Raw genomic sequence first — 27365 nt, forward strand, 5'->3', positions numbered from 1 at the left:
CTTGACCCCTTTGGCTCCTGGCCTCCCCCAGCTGCAGAAGAGGCTGGGGAACATGGTCTGGGGTTGGGCCGCCATGCATGCAGGTGGCACTTAAGAGTGTTTCATGATTAAAAGAAAGAATGGGAGAAAGGCCCTGGGGCCAGCAAGCAGTCTCTGTGGTGGCCTCTCCTTCCTCTCACCTTGTCATCTCAGCCCATGTGAACCTACACCTTGTGCCCCAGGCTCTTTCTCTATTGGTCTTTCTGTAGCACTTGCTTTGGGAAAGTGCCCCCTTGCTTCTGACCTGATCAGCTTCTCCCTGCCCTTGGGCTCCTTCTTCTGAGACCCTCTCCTGCGAATTCAAAAACGCTCCCTTGGGCAAAGTGAGTCACTCCACCTGCTTCCCTAATCCCTCTCCTTCCCTAGAAGTCAATCTCCTGAACTCCTTCACCTTCTCAGCTCCTTCTTGAGCAGCTGGGTCTGCCTGCTATCCCCGCATTCTCCTGGAAGGGCTCTCACCAGGGTCCCCAGTGACCGCCTAGTTGCTGAATCTCCTAGAACATTCTCAGTTCTTATCTTATTTGACTTTTTTCTTCCAGCCTCAGTGCTGTGTCTCAGTCTCTTGCATCAGCTTCTCTTTCTCTACCTTCTCCTCAGACGTGGAGACCCCAGGGTCCGAGCCTCATGCCTCCTGTCTCTCCACCGTCCACTCTGGGCCAGATCCAAATTGGCATCACCAGGTCTGTGATCTCCCTGGGTCTCCCAGGTCTGTGTCTCGAGCCTGGATTGTTCTCTGGGGAGCCAGGCCAGTGACTGTCTCTGCTAAACATCATGCCCCGAGCTTAACAAATATCCCAGACTCATCCCTGGGCCCGTCTCTAAAAACAGAACACAACAGCCTTCGTCTTTACACCCCTGTGTTCTCGATGCTAGTCAATGACGTCACCATCTCCATCTAAATAGCTGAACCAGAAGCCCCTCACATCTCCTTCTACAGGCCACAGGCAGCTGCTCTGTTCATTGCATCCCGTGCATCATGCTCAGCTCTGCCCCATCCCTCTCCATCCCTCACCGTCCCACCCCTCATCTCTCTTTCCCGGGCTCTTGACATCACCCCAGACTCCTCTTCCCAGCTCATTGGTCGGTTGCCGCCCCGTCCATCTTCCATGCCATGAGTGATGGCGCTAACATGCAAATCTGATGACGTCACCGTCTGTCGAAGGTCCTCCTGTTGTCACCTCCGTTCCAGTTCCCTGGCATGACACACAAGGTCCTTCCTGCTCAGGCGGCCTCTCCTTCCAGCCTCTCCTGCCAGGTGTTTGGGCCACTGACACCTGCTGAAGCATTTAGAAGCTCTGCATGCTGGAACGTACCTTGTTTTCTGGCCTCCCTGGGAAGCTCACAGGCCTACTTCAAGGTTGTCTCTTCCGTGAAGCCTGGGGCAGTACCTGGGAGGCAGTAGCCGCTGGACATCTGTGTGCAATAGATAGATAGATCGAGGCCATCCCAACAACAACTCTCCACTACCCAGAAGAATCTGTGCTTCCTGTGAACTCTGTGGTTTTCCCTCTTAAACCACTTATTATCTCTAAACCCCTCCCTGCAAATGTCTTTGAGAGCCAAAGACCCACTCGTAGTTTTCTGAAATTTCCCAGCACCTGGATGGCTTACAGATGGATCATAATGGGGTTTGGTCATAACACTTAACCGTATCAGGTTGTGGCTATTTGATTTTATGGCCGTATTCTCCTCTGGACATGTTAAAAGCAGAGATACATCTTATCCTTCCTCTAGGTACGTGGTGCCTTGATTAAGATAGATGCTTTAATAGGTATTTGATGAATTCATAAATAAAGGAATGATTGAGTGGATGATTGCATTGCCTGTTTCAATTACAAAGCACAAGATTAAGTGCTAAATGAATGGCACAGACTGGGAGAGCATCGGAAGATTCGAAGAGGTAGAATCAGGGCGGCCTGGAGTCGTCCAGCACCTGCCTGGGTCCGGGCGGGAGGGAACTTGAGAATGGCGCATAATTTAGGTAGGGTTTGGATATGGGTAAAGAAAAGCTGAATGCTTTCCAGGAAGAAGAGACTACCTCGAAAAAAGAGAGGGCAAAGTGACAGGCTCCACTCAGTGTTCAGCAAGGACTACCTTGATGTAGCTGAGTGGTCAAAGAATTTGGTAGAATGTGAGCCTGGAAAGGTGTGTGATGCTAGATTGTGGAGGGTGTGGATGGGAGGCAGGTGAATCTGCAACATGGAGAAGCTGGATTTTCACAGGGGAGAGGCGGGGGTGGTAGTGGGAGTAGAAAGAGAGCAGGGGTTGGGGGCACATCCCTTGGTGGTCCTCGGTGACTGAGCAGGTACAGTGGTGGGAGGGCTGGGGAGAGAGCAGAATAGCTCCGCCATGGATCGCGTGTGGGAAGGCAGAAAGAGCCCCCCGCCCTCAATTCTGCGAAAAGATAATGGATTACATTTGGGACATGGAGTTTGGAAGGGCCTCCAAGGGGATATTTCCCCTTAGCAACCAGAAGTAGGAGTCTGATGTGTGGATGGGGAAGTGGGGCTGGGGGTAGGGATTTTGGACTTACCTACGTAGGGCTTATAGTTGAGAATGAATTCTTCAGGGGAAGTAGACAATGAAGGAAAAGTGGACTGAGGGTGAGGCTTGGGGAACACTGCCAACTAGGGTTCTGTAAAAGGGGAAGGAGCTGGAGCTCGAAGGGGCTTGGAACAAAGGTGATCAAAATGAAAATCAGGCAAGCGTCATATCAGAGATGTTAAAACATGACAACCCAGAAAAAGCCTCCAGTCACATGTGAATCAGAGACTCAAAATCCTAAAAAACCACGGAAAGATTTGTAAGGAAGGAGAACTTTAGTGAATTCAGAGATGGTGGAGGCTCAGGTTGGAGAAGATGCAGAGGAATTGGAGGCAGTAGGTATAGATCACAGAGTTTAAAATGTCTCATTGTCTGAGGGTGAAGAGAGAGGGTAAGAAAATGTAGGAAAGAGCCAGAAGAATAGTAAATTTTTCCCCTCAAAGTGTTTTTTTTTTTAAATTGAGGTATCATTTCCATATGATAAACTGCCTATATTTTATTTATTTTTTTAAAGATTTTATTTATTTATTTGACAGAGATAGATCACAAGTAGGCAGAGAGGCAGGCAGAGAGGGAGGGGAAGCAGGCTCCCTGCCAAGCAGAGAGCCCGATGCGGGGCTCTATCCCAGGACCCTGGGATCATGACCCGAGCAGAAGGCAGAGGCTTTAACCCACTGAGCCACTCAGGCGCCCCCTGCCTATATTTTAAAGCATACAATTTGATAAGCTTTGCCATTTGTACACCCGTTACACCATCACCACAGTCCAGATGATGCAGTTTTCTGTCACCTAAGAAAAATTTCTTGGGGCCATTCTCATTCCTACCTTCCCCTCCTTCCTCTGCTCAGCCATCCCAGGCAATCCCCAGATCAGCAACCACCGATCTGCTTCCCATCACTACAGTCTAGTGTGTATTTTCCAGAAGAATATATACATGGAATCCTAAAGTCATGCTCTTTTTGTCTGACTTCTTAAATTCCGTTTTATTAGTGAGTAGTATTTTGTTGTATGGGTATACCACAGCTTGTTTATTTATTCCCTTATGGGTGGTTGTTTCCGGTCTTTGACTATCACAGAGCAAGTTACTATGAACATTTATGTATGAGTTTCTGTGTAGACTAGGTTTTCCTTTCTTTTGGATAAACACCTAGGAGTAGAATGGCTGAATCATATGGTAGGGGGAGGTTTACCTTCTTAAAAAATGACCAAACTGTTTTTTAAGTGATTATGCCATTTTACGTTCCCACCAATTGTGTATGAACATTCCAGTCCTTCCAGATCCTCGCTGGCTTGGTGTGGTCAAGCTTTTTAATTTTAGCTATTCTAGTAGGTTGATGGCAAGATCTCATTATGGTTTTAATTTGTATTTCCCCAAGATTAATGATGTGGAGCGTATTTTCACATATTTATTTGCCACCCATGTAACTTCTTTGGTGACGTATACATTCACATCTTTGGGACCTTGTTTAAAAATTGGATCGTTTGCGGGGCACCTGGCTGGCTCAGTCAGTGGAGCGTGTAACTCTTGATCTCAGGGTTGCGAGTTCAAGCCCCATGCTGGGTGTAGAGATTACTTTAAAAAAAATCTTTAAAAATTGGATTATTTGGTTTATTATTGAGTTTTAAGAGTTCTTTGCATATTCTGGGTACAAGATCTTCAGCACATACATGCTCTTTGTATATTTTCTCCCAGCCCATGTCTTGTCTTTCCATTCTGCTCATGGAGTCTCTTGAAGAGCAGACATTTTTAATTTTGATAAAGTCCATTTTGTCAGTTTTTTTTTTTTTTAAATTTTATCGATTTTGCTCTTGGTGACATTTCTAAGAAATCTTTTCTAACTAAAAGTCACAAAGTTTTCCTCTAGAAGTTTTATAATGTTAGGTTTTACGCTTAGGTCTACGATCTGTTTTGTGTTAATTTTTATGTATGGTACAAGACGGGGTTGAAGTTCTTTTTTTTTTTTTTCCTCAACGTATGGATATCCAACTGTTCCAGTGCAATGTGTTGAAAATATCATTTTTTAAATGCGCTTTTGTCAGAATCAGCTGGCCATGTATGTATGGGTCAGAGTAGTAATTTTGAAGGAAGGAATATCAGTTGGCATAACATCCCTCAAAAGCCAAGAAGAATTTGGCTCAAACATTTACGGACTGTCTCCTGTTGTCAGGCAGGGTGCCAGGCACTGGGGATAGAAAAGATTAAAGAGGAGATGTTAAAGATGAAACTGATCATTTGGAAATAGAGTATGTGTGGGGTTCTATGGCTGTATATCCTTATGGCCCTTGATCAATTTCTGTGTTCAGAGAAAGCTTCCAGAAGGAGGGGAAGTCTGAGCCGAGGACTCGTGCTGAAAGAGAGCGGTCAGTGAGCCACGGTGCAAAGGAGGAAGGAGGAGCACAAGTACATGTGCCCAGGGACCCAACAGCGTGCGTGTGCGTGCACGCATGTGGGTTTAGGTGGTGCTATGGTCTTTCGGTATTTCTAGAAAGTAGAGAGGGATGGGAGAGAAGCAGGACATAAGATTTGAGAGAGGGAGCCAGGTTTTGTGCACCACACCAAAGAATCCCATTTATTTTGAGACCGAAAGCTAAAAGCAGGGGTTTGTGCCTTTCAGTGACCAGCAGCTGCGTGTGGGCATGACTGAGGACTGCCACGTGGTGGCTGAACATTTGGTGGGAAAACCAGGTGAGAGGCAAGAGGTCTCTGTTGAGTAGTTGAGAGGAAAGGACTGAATTTGGACCATGGGGCTGAGAGGGAGAAAAGGGGACAGAGCTGGAAGATAGCGAGGGCCAAGCCAGAGCCGTTGGAGGTGAGGGATGGGGGTAAGGCCACGATGCCTGGAGGGCTGGCGCTGTCATTAGCTAAACTTAGGAAGAACACAGGAGGAAAGAGGGTGAGTTGGCTTTGGGTCTTAATTTGAGATGCTCATCGAACATTTATGTGGAGATGTCCTCAGGCAGGTGGGCATCGGTGATGGGTCAAGATCACTTAGGCGTCCTGTGGGAGTGAGTCAAGAGGAGGGTCGTGCACAGACCTGGGGGCTCTCCAGTGTTGCAGGGTCAGCTAGAGTCAGTAGACCTTGACAGAATGGGCAGAGAAGCAGGAGGAAAGCCCCAGGGGCTTCGTGTCATGGAAGCCTCCAAAGCTGAGGGTCTCAGGCAAAGAACTCCGAACTCGGGACTCCAGATGTTCAGGACTCAGGTTCAGAGGAAACCAGCAGGCAGCTACCGAGCGGTCTGGCAGCTCACAGGCTCCGAAGCCAGGTGGCCATTAAGAGCTGTGGTATCTTGGGCAAGTTGCTCACCCTGCCCCTCTCTCAGTTTTCTCACCTGTAAAATGGGGCATTATGTTGCGCGGTTGTGTGAGGATTACCTAAAGCAATGCACGTGATGTTCTTGGAATGGTCCCTGGCAGACGGCGAACAATCATGCCAGCTAGTGATAGACTCGAAGAATCCAAGTGTCCCCTTACTTCACAACGATGATTGTTTGGGTGACTTTGTATGCACAGCACGAGTGGGCTGGTGGGGACGGAGGGCCGGAGGGGATGTGAGATGAAGTCAAGTCAGCGAGATGTAGAGCAATCACTTGAGAAGTCTAGTTTGGTTTGAAGGTAAGACAGAAGGGCGAGCCAGAGAGTCATATATGGTCTGCGCGGTCCATATTGGGTCCCTGAGCACATCCTCGCGAAGGGGAATAAGCTAGTCTGGAGGAGAGTTGGAAGGTCAAGGGGAGAAGGGAAGCATGGTGGGGCAGGGTGTCGGGAGAGGAGAGCTGGGTGTGGTAGGGCTCTCCTGGAACTGGGTCCCTCGTGATCTGAGCCTGTTGGAAAGGGGCGCCTAGCTGGTCCAATTGGAAGAGCATGTGACCCTTGATCATGGGGTCATGAGTTCGAGCCCCATGTTGGGTATAGAGATTATATACATACATACATACATTTAAAAAAAAAAAGGAGGTAGAGGCACAAAGTATAGACAGTTTCCTATAAGTGGCTTCGGATTAACCTCTCCATGGACGAGAGAGGGAGTGGGAGCTGGGCGGTGGCTAGAGGTGAAAATCCAGGGAATGGGTCTTGTGTCCAACTCCCCCGTTCATATGTTAAAGTTCTAACTCCAGCACCTCCGAGTGAGACTGCATGTGGAGACAGTGTCTTTGAAGAGATAATTAAATTAAAATGAAGTCCTCAGGGTGGGCTGTAATCCAGTATGACAGGTGTCCTCCTAAGGAGAGGAGATTAGGATACAGCTGTGCACAGAGGGAAGATAGAGTGAGACTGCAGGGAGAGAATGGAGGAGGGAGGCCTCAGGAGAAACCAGCCCTGCCCACACCTTGATCTCTGACTCCTAGAAAGTAAATTTCTGTTGTTTAAGTGCCCCTCGTCTGCCCTGCTTTGTGATGGCAACCCCAGCAGACACAGTCTAGAATGTGAGAGGGAGCTGGCCAGGCAAGGCCAAGGGCAGAGGGCGGTCCTGCGTTGCCTGTCCGGTGAGGAGGAAGGCTGTGGGTTTGGGCTGGAGTGGCCTGCACAGTGGCGTGGCTTCTCCAGCAGGAGGGATGACAGGGACCCACAGGAGTCCGGGGTACAGAAAAGGACACGAGAGCTCAGAGGTGAGCAGGGGAAGCTGGTGCAGGTGACACTCGGGCTAGGAGCGAAGCCAGCTGCCTCCCTGGAACTCCAAGGGTCTCTTCTTGTTAGGACAGGGCTCTAACCAGCTGAGCTGCACAGCCGACAGAAGAGCGATGGAGCCTGCCTGTCAAGACTCTCCCGTAAAACCTCTTTATTCCCCGCTTTGAGTTAAGAGTTATCAGAGTGCTTGGAAATCTTCAGGAGGGAGATTCTGGAAGATCCGAAGAATTAAGGGAGGTTGATTTTCCAACCTGAGGCGTCACTGCTGGGCTGTTGGGGCAAGTCCTGTTCCAGCTCACCCAGGCGAGCGGAGAGTAAAAGTGCCAGCCCCCGGGTGCCCGGGAGGACCCCAGCAGCCATGCACCCTGGAGCACTGGTTTGGGGGGACTGCCCTCCGCCTGAGCAAACAGCGAGTGCTTCTGCACTGTGTCACGTTATTCTTTCACTCAATAACCATTCATTAAGAGCTCCTGCACGTGCGTCTGGAATTGTACGGGAACAGAGATGAATCAGCCGCGGCCCTCAGCCTCAAGGAGCCGGCTGCCTCGGGGAGAAAAGACAGAGAAACAGATAGGCATAATAAAAAAGTCAAAAGCGGTTCGTGTCTAATGAAAGGTACAGAGAAATTTCTGTGGGAGTTTTAAGGAAGAGGGAATTAATTTGGGATGGGGAACCTGGGAGTTTCAAAGGAAGGAGAGATCACTCTGAGCTTTTTAGGTTCAAGCTAGTTGAGGAAAATTCTAGAGAGAGATGTAAAAGGTAAACAACCCTCCAAGGCAGTGAGTGGTCTCTTGGGAAACCTAAGGAGAGCATTGGGCTGGGGGAGTCAGGGAGGGCTTCTTGGAAGAAGTGGGTCTCAGGGGAACAAGGGACAGAGCTGGTGTCAGCAAAGGCATGGAAGAGGGAAGGTAAGCCAGCTCCTATCCTAACATGGGGGTGCTGTTGCTGTGTGAGTGGAAGGGGGTGCTCCAGCTAGAAGGGCATTGGGAAGCTGGACTGCAGAGGGCCTGGTTCCATCCTAGATACTCAAATGGGACCAACCCTTGGATAATGGGGAGGCCTGAGGACTTTGAGCAGATGAGTGATAATCATGGCCACACTCACGGGCTGAACCAGAAAGGATTAGAGTGGGCACAGCCAGGCCTGCCAGCCCCAGGGAGGCATCCTCTCCAGAGTAGATGTAGGCCTGGGCCCAGAACATGGAGAGAAGACCTTAGGGTAGATGTGGGCACAGAGTCAAGAGGCCGCTTTTTCCTTGGCATGAGCCTTAGAACTCAGAGAAAACTGGGTGGAGGTAAAGCTATTGGCTCGTGGGAAGAAAAGCCCAATGTCAGTGTTGAGGGTCACCAGCTCCCTGGGCGCAAGAGAGGCCTGTTGAGGACCTGCGATGTACAGATCATTGTGCACGAGTCCCCACAGCTGGAAACCTGGGGAAGACCCTGCTCCCTGATCGCCTGTCCCCATCTCAGCCTTGTCCTGGCTGTAGCCCCAGACCTTCCCGTGTCTCCTAGCTCGCTTCTCTGCAGAACAGTCCTGGGGATGGCGGCTGTGCCAGGTGCTACTGCTCCTCATTAGGCAGTGGCGGGAGCTCGGAGCATCCCCGCCCAGCGCGATCACGGGGCTTGTGCGACAGAGCGCGGGGCCAGGGGCATCAGCGGCACACTTGGTCCTGAACACACTGCTCTCCACCCCGGGGGGCCCCTCGTTGGGGACTGCCAAACAGCAAGGTGCTCTTGGTAACCGCCTGTTGGGAAAGTGTTCTTCTGGTGTCCTAACGGGGCCCAAGTTGGTCCCTCACCCTTTGCGTCCACAGCCTCAGCATCTGGGTTCCTGTTACCATCCTGATTATTCTGATCCCAATACGTTTGATGCCAACCAGCCATCCAGTTGAGGCTGTTCCCAGATAGGAGTTATCATTGTCTAAAACCCCAAATCTGAAGCAAAGTGGTACCCAGAGCGCAGAGGTTGGTTGGAGTGCAGAGGCCTTCTTCGGGCCCTGTGGGGAGGGAGAGAAGAAGGAGGTACTCAGGGGACCTCCTAGGCCCCTTAATAGAAAATCCCCACGTTCCCTCTGCCACACCTGGCCATGCTCCCTCTGTCTCAGAGTATGTCTGGTGACACTCTGTGAGTTGCTTCTGTGGTGTTCCACGTCTGGCTGACGTCCCGTACATCTGGGTTTGCACTGGCACGTTATCTCTGTCGGCTCGGGCTGCCATAACAAAACACCGCAGCCTTGCTGGCTTCGACAACAGACATTTATTTCTCGCAGTTCTGGAGGCTGGGAGTCCAAGGTCAAGGTGCCAGCAGACTCGGTTTCTGGTGAGAGGAGCCTGCTTTCTGGCTTGCCTTCTCGCTGTGTCCTCACATAGTAGGAGAGAAAGAGGTCTCTCCAGTGTCCCTTAGGACACCCATCCTATCCGATCAAGGGCTTACTCTCATGACTTCGTATCACTTTAATTACCTCTTCAAGGCGCTGTCTCTAAATGTCGTTGCGTTGGGGACTAAGGTTTCGACATGTGAATGCGGCGGTGGCCGGGGGGGCAACATTCAGTCCACAGCACGTGTCCTCAGTGCACACTGTTCAAGAAGAGAGCGCACAACCCTGAAACAGACTATTGGGAGTGCGGTGCCTCCTGTGGTTTAGGTATGATTGTGCCCTTTATCTATTGATGGGACAGAGGCAAGACCGGTGTCGAAAGCCTAAACGACCCTATTAAAGCATTACTGAAGTAAATCCCCTTTGCCACCAGAGGGCTGAGCTCCTTCCTAGCTTGACTGGGGACATGGGCGTTTTCTGAGAGATTTTTTTTTTTTTAAGATTTTATTTATCCATTGGACAGACAGTAGTAGTAGACACAGGTAGGCAGAGAGGCAGGCAGAGAGAGAGGAAGGGAAGCAGGCTCCCTGCTGAGCAGAGAGCCTGATGCGGGGCTCGATCCCAGGATCTTAGGATCATGACCTGAGCCGAAGGCAGAGGCTTTAACCCACTGAGCCACCCAGGTGCCCCCGTGAGAGATTATTTTATTACTTATTTTATTGCAAGCGATTTCCTAATATTTAAAGATCATATGGTCCAAAGAGAAGAATGACCCCTCGTCTAGAAATCTCGTGGGGCTTGGGAGCATTAGCTAGGGGAATGTCCAGAGGCCCAGGGTCCTGCCTGTTAGTGTTTCAGAGTTGATTTGCCTTGGTGACACTTTCTTTCCTTATGGAGGCTGCCAAGCTCATGTGGTCTGCTGCGATGAATGGAACTGTGTCCTCCCAAAATTCACGTGTTGAAATCCTAGCCCCGCCCCCAACCCCCGCCACAGATAGCTTTGTATTAGGAGGCAGGACCTTGGGGAAGCATTCCGTTTAGATGAGGTCATGATGGTGATGGGGCCTCCAGGATAGGAAGAGTGCCCTTAGAAGATTCCAGAGAATGTTGTCCCTTTCTTTCCACCCTATGAGAACCATGTGAGAAGGCAGAGGTCTGCAAATCAGGAAGCAGGCCCCTCGTCGAACCCAACTCTGCCTGCACCCTGATCTCAGGTCCCCCCACCTCCATCCAGAACTGGGAGAAAGAAATGTTTGCTGTATAAGCCATCCCATCTATGGTATTTTGTGGCTGCAGCCTGAGCTAAGACACCCCTCCTTAGTACACCCCCTTCTCAGCAGCAAATCCTGACGAAGACAAGTTTTACTAGAAGGAAGATGAGCCTTGGTTCTGGGTAGAGGGTCTGCATGAGGCTGACCTGGGGTCACTTTATGCCTCTCCCCCTCACCAGCCCTGTGAATGTGAGCACGTCCCTTGACCTCTCTGACCATTTTCTCATCTCCAAGCGAGGATAACAGGAGGAACGCGCTCATCTCAGAGTCATTACAGAGATTAAGTGAGCCCATATCCACTCAGCACTTATACTAAAGTCACGGGATAAATGTGGGCCTGTTCACATAAAACTCAAGTGTCAGGCATCCCGTGCCTCTTTCTCATGACTTGTGGGTGAGGGCTATGCCAATTGCTGACATTGCCAATGTCTCTTTTCTATGTTTTAGGGTCAGACTAATGATTTCTATTTTATTTTTAACAGCGAAACATTTTTCCCCCATATTAAGTCTTCCGTGGAACCCCAGTATCCAAAACTGACAGGTGTGGAGGTGTGCTTGTTGAAGCTGGCAGGGGCTTGGGACGCCCATGTGGCCTCTCCCTCTGCTTCCTAATGGAACCCAGGGCCCTCCAAGGAACACCATTTAAGAAACACTTCTACAGGCTGCCCTACTTCCTTTCTCTTCCCAGAGTCTTCTTCCTGGGACATCGTAGCACAATATTTTACGTGTCTACTTCCCGAGGAAACTTCTCATCCTGGTCTTGCTTTCCTGAGTTACCTGGGTAGATATTTTGGGTATCCTCAGTCTCTTCAATCACACATGTGTAGCTCTTTGGACCGCTCTTACAGGTGGTGATCACATCAGGTGTGTGACGATTTTGCTGCGTAATTCCCAGAAGCCCACTTGAATGGCGGGTCTTGGGATGTGCCTCTGTTACCCAACGTGTGGCCCAACTGATGTCAATGAAATCTGATTTTTATCATCCAGTAAGGCTGTGCATATAAACATATCCACACATCACGGGGGGAGAAAGGCTTTGTAATATTCTGTGTCCCGGATTTCGGGTTGGAAAATGGGTCACAGTAGGTGTGGGAGCAGTGTACAGAAAAGACAGCGTGGGACCTGGGTCTCTTCTGTCCACACCAGCCGCAAAGATTTCACATGTCAGCGAAACCCATTTGTATCGATACCCCCATGTCGCTTTTCTGAGCCTTCAACCTCTGAAAGATAAGCTTGATATTTCTTCTTCTTTTTTTTCTGTAAGAGCTTTATTAAAGTGTAATTCATATGCCACACAATTTACCCATTTAAAATATACAACTCACTGGTTTTTAGTGTATTCACAGAGTCAGCACCGCCAAAAGAACCACTGTGTATGCATTAGTAGTCACCCCCCCCATTTGTCTCAGCTTTCCCACCACTGCCACTAGGTAACCACTGATCTACTTTCTGTCTCCGTGGATTTGCCTTACTGGAAATTTCTTACCAATGGGATCATCCTTTGTTTTTTTGTGTCTGGCTTCTTTCATTTAGCATTGCGTTTTCAAGGTTCATCCGTGTGGTGGCCCATGTGAGTCCTTCATTCTTTTGTCTTGTTGAACACTGTCCCATTGTATGGAGACACCACATTTGTCTTCTTCATTTATCAGTTGGTGGGCACTTGGATTTTCCAAACTTTTGAGCTGTTATGCAGAGTGCTGTGATGAGCATGTATGCACAAGTTTTTGTAGAGATCTGCAGAGATTTGTAGTCTTGTGACTTCCTCTACCAAGAGAACGAAGGCTACCCAGAGCTAGGTTTGTTGAGCCTTTCGGGTACTGTGCCAAGCACCTCACATAGACCGTTCAGGTCATTTCCACGACGGCCCAAGGAGTGGGCTCTCTCCCCATTCTATAAGCGAGGAAACCGGTCTCGGAGCTGCTGCAGGGTGGACCTGGGATTTGAACGCAGGTCTCTAGGCTTCCAGAACTCTTACCTTTAATGCTGCTTCTGGAAGATGGGCAGCCCGTGGAACTAAATGACTCCAACCACTCATTTTAAGTCACGCCAGTCAAATGCGTGTGATGTGTCACTTACAGACATTATCTTACTGAATCCTCACACCACCAAGGCCCTGAGGTTGTCTTCCTACTCTTCATGTTCAGGGAGGAAAAGAAGTTCTGAGACCCTGCCTGGCCCACCAGCCGACATGGTTCCTCAGCATCCGAGCCTGGAGAGCTGGTGTGCTGCCGAATGTGCCAGGACTCCCCCTCTCGTGCCTGGTCTCCTTTCCCCCTCTCCTGTCTCAGGGAGAGTCCTGCACATGCCCAGAATACCATTTCCCAAGGACAGCCCCTGTGTCCCTTCCTTTGCACGTGTGTGCCTGTGTGTGCGTGTCGGCGTACCTCCAAGCATGTCACCACATCTGGGTCTGGTACCTGTAGACCCCGGTGGCCTGCTGTGACATTTTGGGGTTTCCGAAGTGGATAAGCGCATTGGAATTCATGGCCGCGCATGGCTACAAACCAAGACCCTCAGCATGTAGAGGACTTGCTTTTGGAATAGTTCCAAGAACGGCGCGGAGGTGGAGGGGAGGCGGGGAGCTGCCTGGCAGAGGTGGCAGTGGCTGGGAGGAGAGGAGAGACTGGAGAAAGAGGAGGGTAACAGGAGAGGGTACCAACTGTCTCCGTGTGGTTGCCTGCCCACAGCTGCTATCTTGGATGACCCCATGGAGTGCAGCAGAGGGGAGCGGCTCTCCATCACCCTGGCCAAGAACCGCATCAACCGCGCTCCTGAGAGGCTGGGCAAGGCCAAGGTCGAAGTGGACATCTTTGAGCTTCTCAGAGACAGCGAGTACGAGACTGCAGAAACCAGTACGTAGAATGATCAGGGCTGCCCTCTGCTTTCCCTGCTGGCAAGAGGGGTGAAGTAGTGGGAGCTACACCCGTCCCCAGGCCTGTGGTTAGAGATTCTCTGGACAGGGGCAGAAACATGCACCAGCAGGCCCCGAAGGGCACAGTCTGGGGGAGATCCCCAGGTTTTGTTGCCAAGTGTGTGTGGAGTAGAATTAAGACAGGATGCTCATTCATTCATTCATTCATTCACGCACTCATTCATTCCTTCATCTATGGATTCATTCATCTCTTGGACATACTGTACACAAACCCCTGAATGAAACCTTGTGCGTGATTAAGAAAAGAGGGGAGTAGCCAGCTGCGGGGGGCTGTCACTTAGTCAACGCACATCTGACACCTATCTTGCTTATTTGTGCGGAGGGCAGCACTGTGGGACTTGGGATGGAGTTTGACTGCTCTGTGGGACTTGGGATGGAGTTTGACTGCTCTGTGGGTGACCTTGGACAAATTACATATCCCTGTTTAACCTCAATCTCTTCATCTGCAAAATGGGAATGCTAGGCTCTCCTTTGCCAATCTTGTAGGTTGTTGTGGGGTTTAAAGGATGCAAAATATAGCAAAATCTTCTGTCAGTTGCAGGGGTTTACAGACATACACAGTAGGACACTCAGATCCCACGTGTGGAGCCCCTGCCACGTGCGGGGCACTGCTTTTAATTCTACTAACACGAGAGTTAAGTGTTCTTGTCCCCACTTCACAAGAGAAGCTGAAGCTCAAAGACGATGAGTAACTTGCCCATCCACAGACGGAGTCAAGGGCTGAGCTGGTGCTGAACCCTGGAGTCCTGAGCTCACACTGCAAGGCCTCACCGAGGCCACCATGACCTCCCTGGAGTTCTCTGGTGTGTTACTGGCTTTACCTTGACAACTTTCCAGGCTGAGCTTCCCCAGTCAGAGGGCCGGTGGCTCAGAGCCGAGCTGGCCATGAACAACCCCAGTGCAGAAGGAGGGAGAGGAGCCCCTTAGCCTGGAGAGGCGATAAGGTCTTTTCCCTAGGATTCCACCCCATCTCCTCCCTTTGTCACCCATTTTAACCTCAATGGCAAAAACAGATAAAAAGACGAACAACTTGCTCAGGTATATATTGAGACAGCTGGTCTTCTGGGGCAGGAGAAGAGGACTCAGCAGTGCTCTGATCTGGGCCATTAGTGCTGTGAGAGAAGAGACACATCCCACTGGCCCAAGTGCAGTAGATAGGGTGTCCTGTGGATCCAGACAGAGCAGGAAGGGAGGAAGACAGCGTCTCGGTCTCTGCCTTGGGGACAGTGCAGAGAACAAGGTAGACACAGACGCTGCCGTCCGCTGGCTCACAGTCTCTCCCCTGTGTGTACATCAGTGGCAGCTTCCCTCAGCATCTCTTGGTTTGCATTTCCAAGGTGGAGGATCTGCTGGGTCCAGCTCATCTTGCATGGCCGATCTCACCAGTCACAGGCGTTGGCCAGACAGGCCTAATAGCTACGAATGTCCAAGCTTAGGGACCAAGGATGGGTTCCTGCCCTACAGAACAGGACTGGTGAGACCAGCCGGATCTGTGGACACAGTTTCGTCCCGATGGGGGATGGAGGCAGAACAGGTGCCTGAAATAGCCACGCACTGATTCAGTCAATCAGGTAATACATATGTCGTGAACGCCAGCTATACTCTGTTCTAGGCCTGGGGGATTCAGCAAGGAGCTGGTAGAAATCCTCGCTGGCAGAGAGATGAAATTCTAGCACAATGAGAGTAAGATTCCGATTTCTCTGCGTCTTCTGAATGAGATCAGAAATACCAGCGACAACTTCTTGTGAATCTCCTCGTCTGATCTGTGGTGGTTCCTTGTCCAGAAGGACAGGTCTCTGACAAGGGGCCAGATTCCTAGAGAGTGCTGTAGAGCGTTCTTCCAGAAGCCGGCTCCGAGCCCCTTCCTTCTCTTGGGTTCTCCGTGGTTTCCCTGGTGGAGCAAAGAGCACAGATCATGCACCGGGATTGGAGGTCTTTACCACATGTAAATTTCCTCTCCCGGTGACCCAGGCAGCCTGGCTTCTTAAAGTCAATACTTCTAAAATATTAAGCCAGATGAATCAGGGGAATAAAAGAAACTGATATTTTTATTCCACGTTCGAGAGCTTTGGGGCATCTTTTTCATGCCCTTCTTTTAGGCGCCAAGTATTTTTATGAGCTCGTAACCCTTGGTTCAGCTTTTACATCTCAATGTGTTTGAGGCATGATTAGCATTTGTTAGAAACAGGGCTTCTGGATCTTTCTACCCCAAAGGCCTTTCATCTGAAGCCAGAGCTGTTCCCCCACAATGGATTTTAAATACCACCCAGATAGTTCACAGGAAGGTTCCAGCCCAGCCATTTCCCTCCCAAAGTAAGGGAGAGAACGGGCAAGTGCTGTTGGCTGAAACCAGGCAGGGACTGGACTTCAGTGGCAGTGTTGGGGGAAGGAGATAGGAGGGAGATGGGGTCCCCGGATCAGGGAGGGACAATAGCTCTACTATGCCTGCTTTGGGGCATCTGTGTTACAAAGAGCAAGAACATGGATTTTAGGATCAGACTGGCCACCTTTAAACCCTAGCTCTACGATTTATTAGCTATGGGACAGTGGGCAAGACACCGACCCTTTTGTACTACAGTTTCTGCGCTGGTAAAATGAGGGTAATGGTGACACCTCTTACTGGGGTCTTTATGAGCACAGCACAGGACAGCGGCAAGGCGCCTTGCTTCAGGCGTGGGACTGGCATTCTGTAGGCAGCTGCTGTGGACTTGGCTGTTGGCTCCCACCCCCTCCTCTGAGCAGGCTTCCTCCCCCGCATCTGACTCTCTCCTCTGTTCAAAGTTCAGCCTCCCGTACACAGCAGCCCTGTCTGCCTCCCAGCTCTTCCCACATGGCCTGTCTTCATGTCAGCACCCCTCCCGGGGCATCCATCGTAACTGGACATCCCCTTTCTCTTTCCAGTTCTCAGGGCTTGATGCCTCTGACAGCGTGGAGCCTTTGGGCAGTGCCGTGGGCCACCCAAAGCCAGCTGCTGCTCCGTATCCGGGGCTGTGTTTTCCCCAAGTTAGGGGCCCAGGGCTAATTTGCATTATTAACTTCAAAGGATCTGAGTCAGTCTGGGATCCTGAACAGCGACCCCAACCTCACACCTGTCACCCCAGGCCAGGTACTCTGCTTCCAGGAGACCAAGGAGACCCTGGCGGTGATGTTCTTGGTTGTGGAGAGCTGAGGCACTTCTCTAAGCTGGGGTGGTAACATACCAGCAATGGACAGTAGTACCTCCTTGCAACAATGGGTGAATTTGCAAAAGCTCTGTACGAATTGTGCTGTCATGATTCATGTTCGGGGAGGGAGTATCAGTCGAGGGGAACAATGACTATTTCAAGAATCCAAGACAGCTAAGTGTAAAGCAACTGAAGACACCGGCGTCCCGAGTTCCGCCTCCTCATCTGATGATTCAGAACGCGGCTGGGTGGTGGGAAGTACCAGACGGGGTGTCATTAATAACAGCCCTGGACACTGGAAAGTTACAAGTACAAAATCACCTCCTACTGTATCTTGTTCACTTAGATGTTCATATAGTGGGTTTGTGTAAAGCGGGGGTCCTCCATAAAGCTTCCTCAAACCTGAGACCGGGTCCCTTCACCTCCCTGCTCCTCTCACCATCCGCTCAGGCTTCTTGATGTTTGACTTCCTGATTCTCTCCACGCATCCCCGCCGATCTGAAATAAGAGGGATGAACAAGACCCATGAGGTTATCCCCTTCCTGCCTGGCCCTTTCCCTCCCAGCATCTGTATCTTATCTCCACCTCAGCCTTTCTCTGCAGGGAGGGTCCCACGGGCCCTGCCCCCTCTCTGTCCCAAAGATCAGTGTGTCTCCCGTGGTTCCCGTATTAACGTACGGAGTACCCACTCCCTTATCATCCAAACACCCGGAGGCACCTGCTCCTGCCAAAGCCAGTTTGAAGTTTAATTTACTGCAGAGCTAGAAGCGGGGGGTCTCTGTGTCAACTGCTTGCCTCTGCCGAGGTTTGTCTCTGTGAGGCCAAGCGTGCTATCAGCTGTCCACACGGCTTCCCCTGGAAACTCCAAGAATGCGCTGGTTATCCGGCCCCACGTGGCCTCTGGGTGCCTGGAGAGGAACCCGGCATGTGGAGCTCCGGCTGCAAGCTTCCTCCTCCCGCATGAGCTCCCCGAGCTTCTCACCGGCTCCGTGGCTGTGACCTCGGGTGGTCAGGAGCCAACTCTAGTAAGAGAGGGTGAGCATCTCCCTGTCAGTTCGATAGAACAAATCCAAGGCAGCATAAAGGGAGACGGTGAGAAGTTGCAAGAGGAAGTCAAATGCGTAGTGATGAGTCACTCAACAAGTATTCCTTGCTCCCCACTCTCTGAGCTCCCCACATCATGCATGCACAGTATGGACTCAGAAACACATTGAAATGCAGTGCTTAGAAATCGTCTGGTTCAACCACCTCATGGTTGGGGGTCAGATGGGGAAACTGAGGCTCATAGTCTTTTCCAGGAAGTGGTTAAAACCCAAACATCCGAAAAGTGACATAAAGTTAAGTAGCTCTGCTGTGTGGTTCGGACATGGGCAGAGTACAGTGGGAAATAGGGCTGAGGTGGAGCCGGTGGTCAGGTAAAGCCTCCGGGGGGGACCATAGTATGTTTAGTGGGTGGAGAGCAGGGAAGCAGGGTCTCAGGGCAGGAAGCCACAGTGCCTTGGGACACTGCTAGATGGGCGTGGCTGGAGCAGAGAGGTTCTGTAGGGTGGTGGGGAAGCCCGGGTTAGCAGTATAGACCGGGGTCAGGTTCTGGAGTTAGAGACACCAGGATCCTAATCCTGGCTCTACCAGCACCTCGAGCTTACCTTCTGTGCCTCGCATTTGAGAATAATAATAGTTCTTACTTTAAGAGGTTTTAATTTTTTTTAAAGATTTTATTTATTTGAGAGAGTGAAAGAACATGAGCAGGGGGAGGGTCAGAGGGAGAAGGAGAAGCAGGCTCCCTGTTGAGCGTGGAGCCCTGGGGCTCAGGCTCGATCCCAGAACCCCAGGACTCTGGGATAACGATCTGAGCCGAAGGCAGGTCCTTAACCGACTGAGCCACCCAGGAAGCCTGGTTTTCTGAGGATTAAATGAGATGAGGCACTTGTAAGACTTGGAGTGGTGCCGGATATAGGGTGAACTCTTGATAAATTTTACACAGTAGCAGTAGTAGCAGAGGAATTCTTACAGTGACTCCTCCTCTCGGGATGATTACAAGGCTTCAGGGAGCTAGCGTGTCTGCCAGCCTAATGCCTGGCACCCGGGACGCCCCAATACATGCTCTCATGGTGGTCTGGGACCAGGCTGAGGGCTTGGAAGAGAATATCATTAGTGACGGGGGGCTGATGGCAGTTCTGTACTCTCTGACCAGGGAGACCCCCACCACGGGGCATGAAGGTGCAGAGGCCTCACACTCTCGCTCTCCTGTGTCCCCTTTCTCAGCTCGGGGATCAACAACCCCCCCCCCATTCAGTCCACTGTCCGCTCTCTGGTGGGGTTTGAGAATGGAGCACACTCCCACAGGCTCTGGTTCAGGTGAGGACACGGTTCTTCCAGGTGGATCGAGGTGATGGGAAGGACTCTGGGTTCTCCCATCCCCCTCTGGCGCACCTCATTTTCAGCCCCTGATGGCCAGCCCTGTCCCCCACAGGGGGTCAGGGAGCCTCTGAGTAGCTCCCTGGAAGTGTTCTCCCCCCACCCCGCCCCAGGAGGCCACTCCTGCCCTATAGGGCCTGGAATCCGTGGTGCCCACAGTTAACCCCTCTGTACTGTCTGCATCACAGCCAGACCCTTCCTCTCCCTGGGAAGACTCAGAGAAGGACTTGGGTTCCAGGCTGGAGCTGGTATCTTGGGGGGAAGAAATCCCTGCCACACACTTATAACACCCCATCGTGGTCTTTTATTCCAGCACCTTCACTGACCCTTGTCTTCCAGTGCCTCCGCTGGCTGGGAAACTTTGTTGCCATGGCAATGTCACTCATGTTTCCCCATTCCCTCTCTCTCGGGCTCCCGGGGAGGCAGAGATAGAATGTGCCCCCCCCCCACTCCTGTCCCTTCCACAAACTGCTCAGGGCCCTCACGCAGATGTCTGTCTGCGTTCCCGAAATTTCAGAGCCGGGGCCCTTCATAGACAGTTTCCTTTCATGTTGTGCAGAGCAAACCTCATAGGGAACGAGAGAGTGATTCCCAGATCCCAGGAAATCCTCGGGCCATGGGGATTGGATCATACCGGATCATTTCAATTTAGTTGAACAAACATCTGTTGAGCAATTCCTTTTTGCCAGAGTCGAATAGATGCGACCCGAGCCCTCAAGGAGTTCCCAGTCCGGCGTGGGAGGTGGGTGATGGACACAGAACAGAAGGCACATGCCACAAACCTGCGAGGCTAGATGTTTTTAGAATCTAGAACTCTCCATATATTGGAAAAGTCATGAGGTGCATACACCATATCTTAAGTATGGTGCATACACCATATCTCCAGGTGGGGCCTGGGGCAGAACCCCCCAGCATACCTGTATTCAAATATTCACATACTATAAATAGCCTCACATCTGTTTAATAGATCAGATTTGCCACCAAATGAACTTGATGAAAACCATCGAGCTTCAGAGCCTTTTGGATTTTTGGAAATGGGAGTAAGAGATTTTAGCCTTCTATAAGAATTTATTTTTAGGAGAAGCTTCTCTCTATTGAGGCCCAACATAATGAACCAGCTTGGGGTGGAAGCTGGCCAAGAATTCAGAGAACAGGGAAGCTGATGGGCCTCAGCAGTGCCAGTGTAGGGCTGACTCAGAGCCACAGAGCGATGTGCACAGAAGGAGGAGGAGGGTTCTTCTTACCTAGGGGCAAGACCTGAGTTGGGCACTGGAGGATCAATAGGAGTTTGCCAAACGAGAAGGGTAAGAGAGGGCCTAGACCATGGTCTGGGGGTGCTAATGGTGCTAATGGACTCCTTCTCAGAAAAGTGCTTCTATTCTTTTTTTTAAGATTTATTTATTTATTTGAGAGAGAGAGAAAGCACATGCTCAGGCAAGGGGGGGGCAAGAGGAGAGGGAGAGAATCTCAGGCAGACTCCCTGAGATCATGGCCTGAGCCAAAACCAAGAGTCAGCCACTCACACGACTGAGCCACCCAGGTCCCCCACAGAAAAGTGTTTTAAAATGAGTGAAATAAAATAGATAGGATGACCAAGGAAACCAGTTACATGAAAATACAGTTAAAATACTTTTCTAATGATATATAAATAAATGTGCTTCTTTATTAATGTGTTAAATAGCCAAGCCTAGCATCAGGTCCAACGGCTAGCCTGATTTTGAAATAATAATAAAATGATCCCCTGAGATTATCTGTAGCACTGCAGGGTGGCAGGAAAACATTTGTGATGTTTGTTGGCGACAAAGTCAGAGGTGCTGGTAACTTACTGTGGTTTATTTCCTATGTTCAAAATGGAAGGAAATGGCAGAGTTCAGTTAGGAGAAAAAAGAGTGATGTCATTTTTCTCCCCCCTCCAAATTGCTCACAGACCACTGACTTCTACCCCCAGATCTGAGGCAGCAGGTTAAGAATCCCTGGTTGGGTCAGGGAGAGCTACTGGGAACAGGCTTGAGAAAGAAAGTAGGAAGGAGCCCGGCGAAGGAGCCAGAAGCAAAATGGGAGAAAGTTCTGGAAAGGTAGTATCTTGAGGAGATCCCATACATTTGGGTTTTACTTGTTCTCAGAAGAAATTTTTCTTATGACAAGTTATGAAAGGAACACATATGCATTATAAAAAGTAAAGGGGAAGAAAAGGGGGAAGAAAGTCATTCCGAGTCAGCAGTCCCCATGAACGTCCAGCCTGTGAGCCAAGGGAGGCTGCACAGTACCGGGCTGAGCGTGCTGACCCCGGGCCCAGGGACTGAGGGTGGGAATCCTGACTCTGACCTTCAACCTTTTTGTCCTATTTTCTCGTCCGTAGAAGGAAGTAATAGTTCCAATCTCATCAGGTTCTAAGAACTAAGTAAGTCCATTTGTACGAAGTGCATAGAATGGGCCATAAAAGCATTCAGGAAATGTGGGCTTTTGTAACATCTTCTGGTCATTCCTGAGCTCATAACTGGTTTTTGTATTTAATTCATTGCAGTGTTCCTTTCTCTCTACATATAATTTTATATCCTGCTTCTTTTCATATTATTTCATAAATATTTTTAATACTGTTAGAAACCGCTCAGAAGCATTTAAAACACCTAAGCAGTATTTCATGTGGGTATATGACCCACACTTTAGGTAAGTATTCCCTTAGGATTGGACCCTTAGCTTATCTCCAATTTCCCACGGAAAATGTTGAGCAGGCTTCCGTGTGGTTCACCTGCTCTTTATCCAGCACGTAACCCCGAGTCAGGCCCTCTGCGAGGTATGGAGAACACAGATGTAGGTAAGACCAGCTTTCTGCCCTGCAGCGGCCACACACCTATGTTTTAGGTTTACAGTTTGTCTCACAGTCTGGAGAATGTGTGGGAAGTGAAAAATTCTGGAGACGAGAGAAACCCCTTAGGAGTCAGGTGGCAAAAGGGGACGGACTTAGGACAGTCACAATGAGCACAGAAAGGAGGGGACGGTGGGCGAGCAGGTCAGGGGGTCAGAACCCAGCCGCCTGTGGGGTACAGTGTGTGGGTTCAGTGAGAGAAGCCAAGGGAAAGTCACAGGGGACTTCTGCTGGGAGCTTGCTGAGCTAAGCAGGGTGGAGTGCAGTGATTCAAGGCTTTGTTGCCTAATCTTTGAGTTCAAGCCCAGCTCTGGTCTGTATTACCCGGGACCTTGAGCAAGTTCTGTCAATGTTCTAAGCCTCCATTTCCCCATCTGTAAAGAGGGGAAATACTGAATCTTCTTCCTAGAAGCATGACTGTCAAATCAGATTTTAAGTACCTGGCACACGTGTTGCATGGGCATAAGAACGCCGTGTAGCATGTCAATGTCGTTCTAAGCACTTTGGGTCTATCAATTGGCTTTAATTCTCCCACCACCCCTACTGTTAGAATCGCCATTCCAATGATGAGGGAGCAGTCCAGAGAGGTTTGGTAGCTTGCTCAGGGCCTCACAGCGAGAAATGACAGAGCCAGGACTCAAATCCATGCAGTCTTGCGTCAGAGTCCACGTTCTAAATGACTGTGTTTCCTCCCTCTCTGCCATGGACGTGATTAGTCCCTGTGGCAATGTCTGGCAGGTGTTTGGAACGAGACTTTGTAACCCAGAACATAGGTCAGAGTGCAGGATCACCTGGGCAGGGATGAGAGTGGAGGTCAAGGCAAGGGTGACGTTGCCAAGGATAGGGAGGCACGGATTGAACCTGGATTTAGCAGGTGGAGAAGGGAGAGTTGCTGACAAAGGCAGTTGAGGAAGACTGACCAGAGACGCAGGCAAGAATCAGGGCTGGCTGGTGTTAGGAAATTCAAAGGAGCAACGCCATCATCAGCAATGATATAAATGCTGTAAAGAGTAGGGTGAGAATCACTAAGAAGTCCCTGATGAGCAGATTCAGTAGAAAGAAATGGGGCGGGGACCTGGATTAGAGGGGTGGGAAGGGATGCATGAGGCGGGCAGTGGGGAGGTGGGCAGCTTCGAGGGAACAGAATGAGCACCAGACCGGAAGGGGCCAGCACACTCGAATTTGGACACTAGCTCTGACCTGTGTGGGGTGCATGACTTGGCAGGAGTCACTGGACATCCCTTGGATGCTCTTTCCTTGTTGGTAAAATCAGGAGCTGAGATCCAGCCCTGAAGCTGTTGTCATCTGACGGCCGATGACCTCGGACGTCTAGCAGGCAGTAGGAACGAAGCTGGCTGAGATCACGTGGGTTAACTTACAGGGAAACTGCTTGAACCGGGCAGAGCCCTCTTCGGAGATGGGCCTGTTCACCATGACTTTGTCACTGGGAATGGCTCTGACACAGTGCGGATGAGTCCCCTCCAGCACCCAGCCTCTCTTGAGATCCGTGGCATGGCAGGATCCCTGCCTGAGCCTCAGGCCGGGAAAAGAGCTTGTAGATCTGTGGTTTGTGTGATAAACACTAGGGTTTGGACTCTGAGGTTCTCCCCACCGCCTGTACCCTATGAGGGAGATTGCCTGGCCATGTGGGCCAATGGTGAGGACCGTGCCCTAGGAGAAAGAGCAGGGGTGGCTTTGCGGCTGACTCCGAGAGGAAACTTGCACTGATCCCTTAACCTCAGTTTACTAACCTGGGAAATGGCTCGGCCTTACTCTTGATGTGAATAGGAGGAAAATGTGTCCAGAGGCAAGCTTTGAGTTTTGCAGGGAAGAATGCCTTACAGCATGTCAGGGAAAGTCAGTGCATATCCCCGGGGGCAGCTTTTGGGTTCTGATATCACGATGTATGTCCTGAGAATTATGTCAGATTCTGTATGTTAGAACTTCCGACTTCTTCTCTCATCCCTCCTTTCTTGGTCGCTAGTGTTTACAAATCTGAGATTCTCTCCTCCTCTCCTGACCACACAGCCCATCCATCCACTCATTCATCCAATGAATATGGGCTGGGCACCTAAAAAAAACAAAAAAAAACCGTGTGCTGGCCACTGAGGTGATGAGGAGTGGGCATTCAGAGAGAAAGATGGCTCAGCTCGTGCCCTGACGGGGTTTGAAATCTGGTGGGAGCTGAAAGTCACCTAAGCAATAAGCTGAAACAGACACTTTTGCAAGTGTCTTAGTTCAGAGGGACAGACCAGGGGCCTCGGGTGCCCGGGGGAAGATTAATTCCACATAAAGGAACTGGGGAAGGTGTGAGCAGGAGACATTTGAGGTGCTCTTTGACAGGAGAATGTACAGTAGAGGAAGGAAGGGCTCCTTCTCCATGGGGAAGCCCCAGACAGGGAAGCAGGTGCACCACGCAGGGGTCTAGGAGAACGGGAGTGACAGAGGGTGGTATTGAGACAGGAGACCTCCTCCTTGCCTCTCACTCTCTTTTTCTGCCTCTCATTTTCTTTTTCTTCTTATGTCTCCCTTACTCCCTTTGGCTTTAGCAGAGTCTGACTTCTCCTCTCTTGTCTGTGTCATCCTCCCCTCCTTTTGCACCCCTGCTTATCTGCCTTTCTCCCTCCCCTTCCTCTTTATATTTGCTAAGCTAACAGATTGCACGGCGGGTGACTGGTCCGTGAGCGGGGCCCTCCACCCCTGTGGCAGCCGTGCCTCGCTGTGCCTCCCAATACCCACCCTGCAGGCCTGACCGGATGGAGTCTGCAGGTTCCCGCCATTAGCCTCTCTCCTTCAGTGACAGCCAAGACAATTTATACTCCCTGTTGGCTGTGGCCGTATGTTGTCATAACCTGGGTCATTTCCTCATTTAATACCATCCATAAACTCCAATAAAACTGTCCCGGAGTCCTATAGTCCAGAAAAGGAGAGGCACAGGGTTTGGAAGGATGGGAAGGTGGCAGGGGGAGATGTGGAGGTGGGGCTTAAGGTGAGGGTCCAACAGGTGAAGGTTGGACTTGAACCTGACACCCAGGCAGGGCACCTGATCCCTGTCCCACCTGATGAGTGCCTTGTTTCTTTCCCGCTGTCTACCTTCTGTCCTGATGCTGGCTGCAGTGTGTCAGATCCTCCCCAAGGGGGTGGTTGCTGTCCTGGGACCCTCGTCCAGCCCAGCTTCCAGCTCCATCATCAGCAACATCTGCGGGGAGAAGGAGGTGAGTGCCCTATGGGGTTGGGGGGCCATGGGCAGGCTGGCAGCCTGTGCCTCGGGCCCCAAAATATCATGGATTCTCAAGGTCTGGAAGAGCCCATTTGGGCCTGGTGGGTGTTACCAATAACAACAACAACCAAACATTGAAAAGAAATGGTCCTTTGTTGGGCGCTTTCTTTTCTCCAGGTGGTTTGGGTAGAGGGGACACAGAGGAGAGGTTTTGTAACAGGATTTTCTTTTTTTTTTTTAAGATTTTATTTATTTATTTGATAGAGAGATATCACAAGTGGGCAGAGAGGCAGGCAGAGAGAGAGGGGGAAGCAGGCTCCCCGCTGAGCAAAGAGCCTTATGCGGGGATCGATCCCAGGACCCTGAGATCATGACCTGAGCTGAAGGCAGAGGCCTAACCCACTGAGCCACCCAGGCACCCTTGTAATAGGATTTTCAAACCTCAAAGACCTCTGGGTCTTTGAGTCCCCAGAGGGCCCCTTGGTTGTGGTGGGGAGAGGGGAGAGGCTGTGGTGGATAGTGGTCCAGGGGCCACCAAGAGGGCGGGAGTCTGAGCTCCTCAGGAGGTTTTGAGACTATTTGTTTCGACACTGGGATTCTGGCAAAGAATGCCTTTGGGACTGCTACATCTTATTGCTAAAATAAAGTTGGAAACCTCTGTCTTATAAATCCTCTAGAATCTTCCTCCCCATTCACCAATTTCCGTGTTTACTTCTTCAGTCAGAGAAATCTTCCTCAGGTGTCCCCTCGGGCTGGAGCCTCTCTAGCATCAGTGTGGAGTTCATTTCCTCTGGCTCCAGTTCTGTGGGGGATAAAGACAGTCGGGGATGAGTTTCTGAGTAATAGCCTGCTCCCCGGTCCATCAGCTCTCTCCTTCCTCTTCCCCTGGAAAAAAACGAACTCAGAAGTTTGTTTGTTGTTTAGCTCGTTGCTGGAATCCTTCCTGGCTTCTAACTTCTATCCATCTTCCCCTTCATAGAAATCCCCGGGATACAGTGGCAGAGTGTCCCTTCAGCCTCTCTCTGGCCTCAAGGGCCTTCTAGCTAGGTCTTTTGAGGACAGATGGAGCTTGGTGGTAGGGGGCGAGAGCTCAGGAGCCGGGGAGGAGGGCGGGCAGAGGGCCTGGGGAAGGAAGGATCAAGCTTGCACCTGTCCTGGAGCCTGGATGCTCAGCCTTCCAGAAACATTAGCTTTGGGAGGATCTGATTCTAGACATAGGAGCAAACCCACTTCAGGACAGACTCCTCCTGAGCAAGCTGTCCCTATCCCACCCACTTGGGAACCTACTCCCTTGATGCCACCACCACTTCTCTTTATGACCCATAGGCTTGGCAAGAGTCCCTGACGCTTGGGGCAGAATAGCTAATTTCCCTATTTCATGAACCCACTCTCAGAATCGGGACCTGCACTTTGAAGTGCTGGACAGCCCTACCCCAGTCCCGTGGCTGGTTCTGCTCCCTTAGGGTGAGCCACTGCCCTGTAGGCTGGGCCCCTTGAGCCTTTTCTGGCCCGGGCCAGGTCTCTGTTGACAGCCCCCATCCCTAGCCCCTCAGATGTCCTGAAAGATGACTCTTGACCCATCCCAGGCCAAAAGAGGAGCCTCGGCCCCCATTGCACCCCCTTCTCACAGGCCTTGGCCCCGGAAAGTTGGAGCTGATGTTTAATTTAAATTTTTCCTGCCACACTCCACGGAGCACTCAGATCTGTAGCAGGCTGTTACTCCAGCAGCCGCTGGGATCCTCACCAAGTGAGGTTGCCAAGACTTCAGCTCCCCATTTCCTCTTTCTCCTCCCTCCCCGCCCCCCATCACACTGCCTCACCATTCCTTCCGGTCATCCCCCAACCCCCATTCCACAATGGCCTCCTCGTGGGCTTCAGTAGATGTTTTATCTTAGCTGACACGTTTCCCTTAACCCCGTTTAGCGTTTCAGGCCAGAGACAGGGACCCTGATTTACAGCCATCTCCC

General features: G+C 50.8%; 1 protein-coding gene across 1 annotated transcript in view; it reads left to right on the plus strand.

Annotated features, from left to right (window-relative positions):
• Positions 1-27365, plus strand: part of GRIK4 (glutamate ionotropic receptor kainate type subunit 4) — a 416257-nt gene that overhangs the window by 232727 nt on the left and 156165 nt on the right. Inside the window, exons 4-5 of the mRNA XM_032868748.1 lie at positions 13486-13650; positions 25296-25393. Coding sequence (XP_032724639.1) covers positions 13486-13650; positions 25296-25393 — 263 coding nt within the window. The remainder of the gene's footprint in view (positions 1-13485; positions 13651-25295; positions 25394-27365) is intronic.

This window comes from Lontra canadensis, unplaced genomic scaffold, assembly GCF_010015895.1.
Source record: "Lontra canadensis isolate GAN:19392208 unplaced genomic scaffold, GSC_riverotter_1.0 scaffold36, whole genome shotgun sequence".
Lineage (NCBI taxonomy): Eukaryota > Metazoa > Chordata > Mammalia > Carnivora > Mustelidae > Lontra > Lontra canadensis.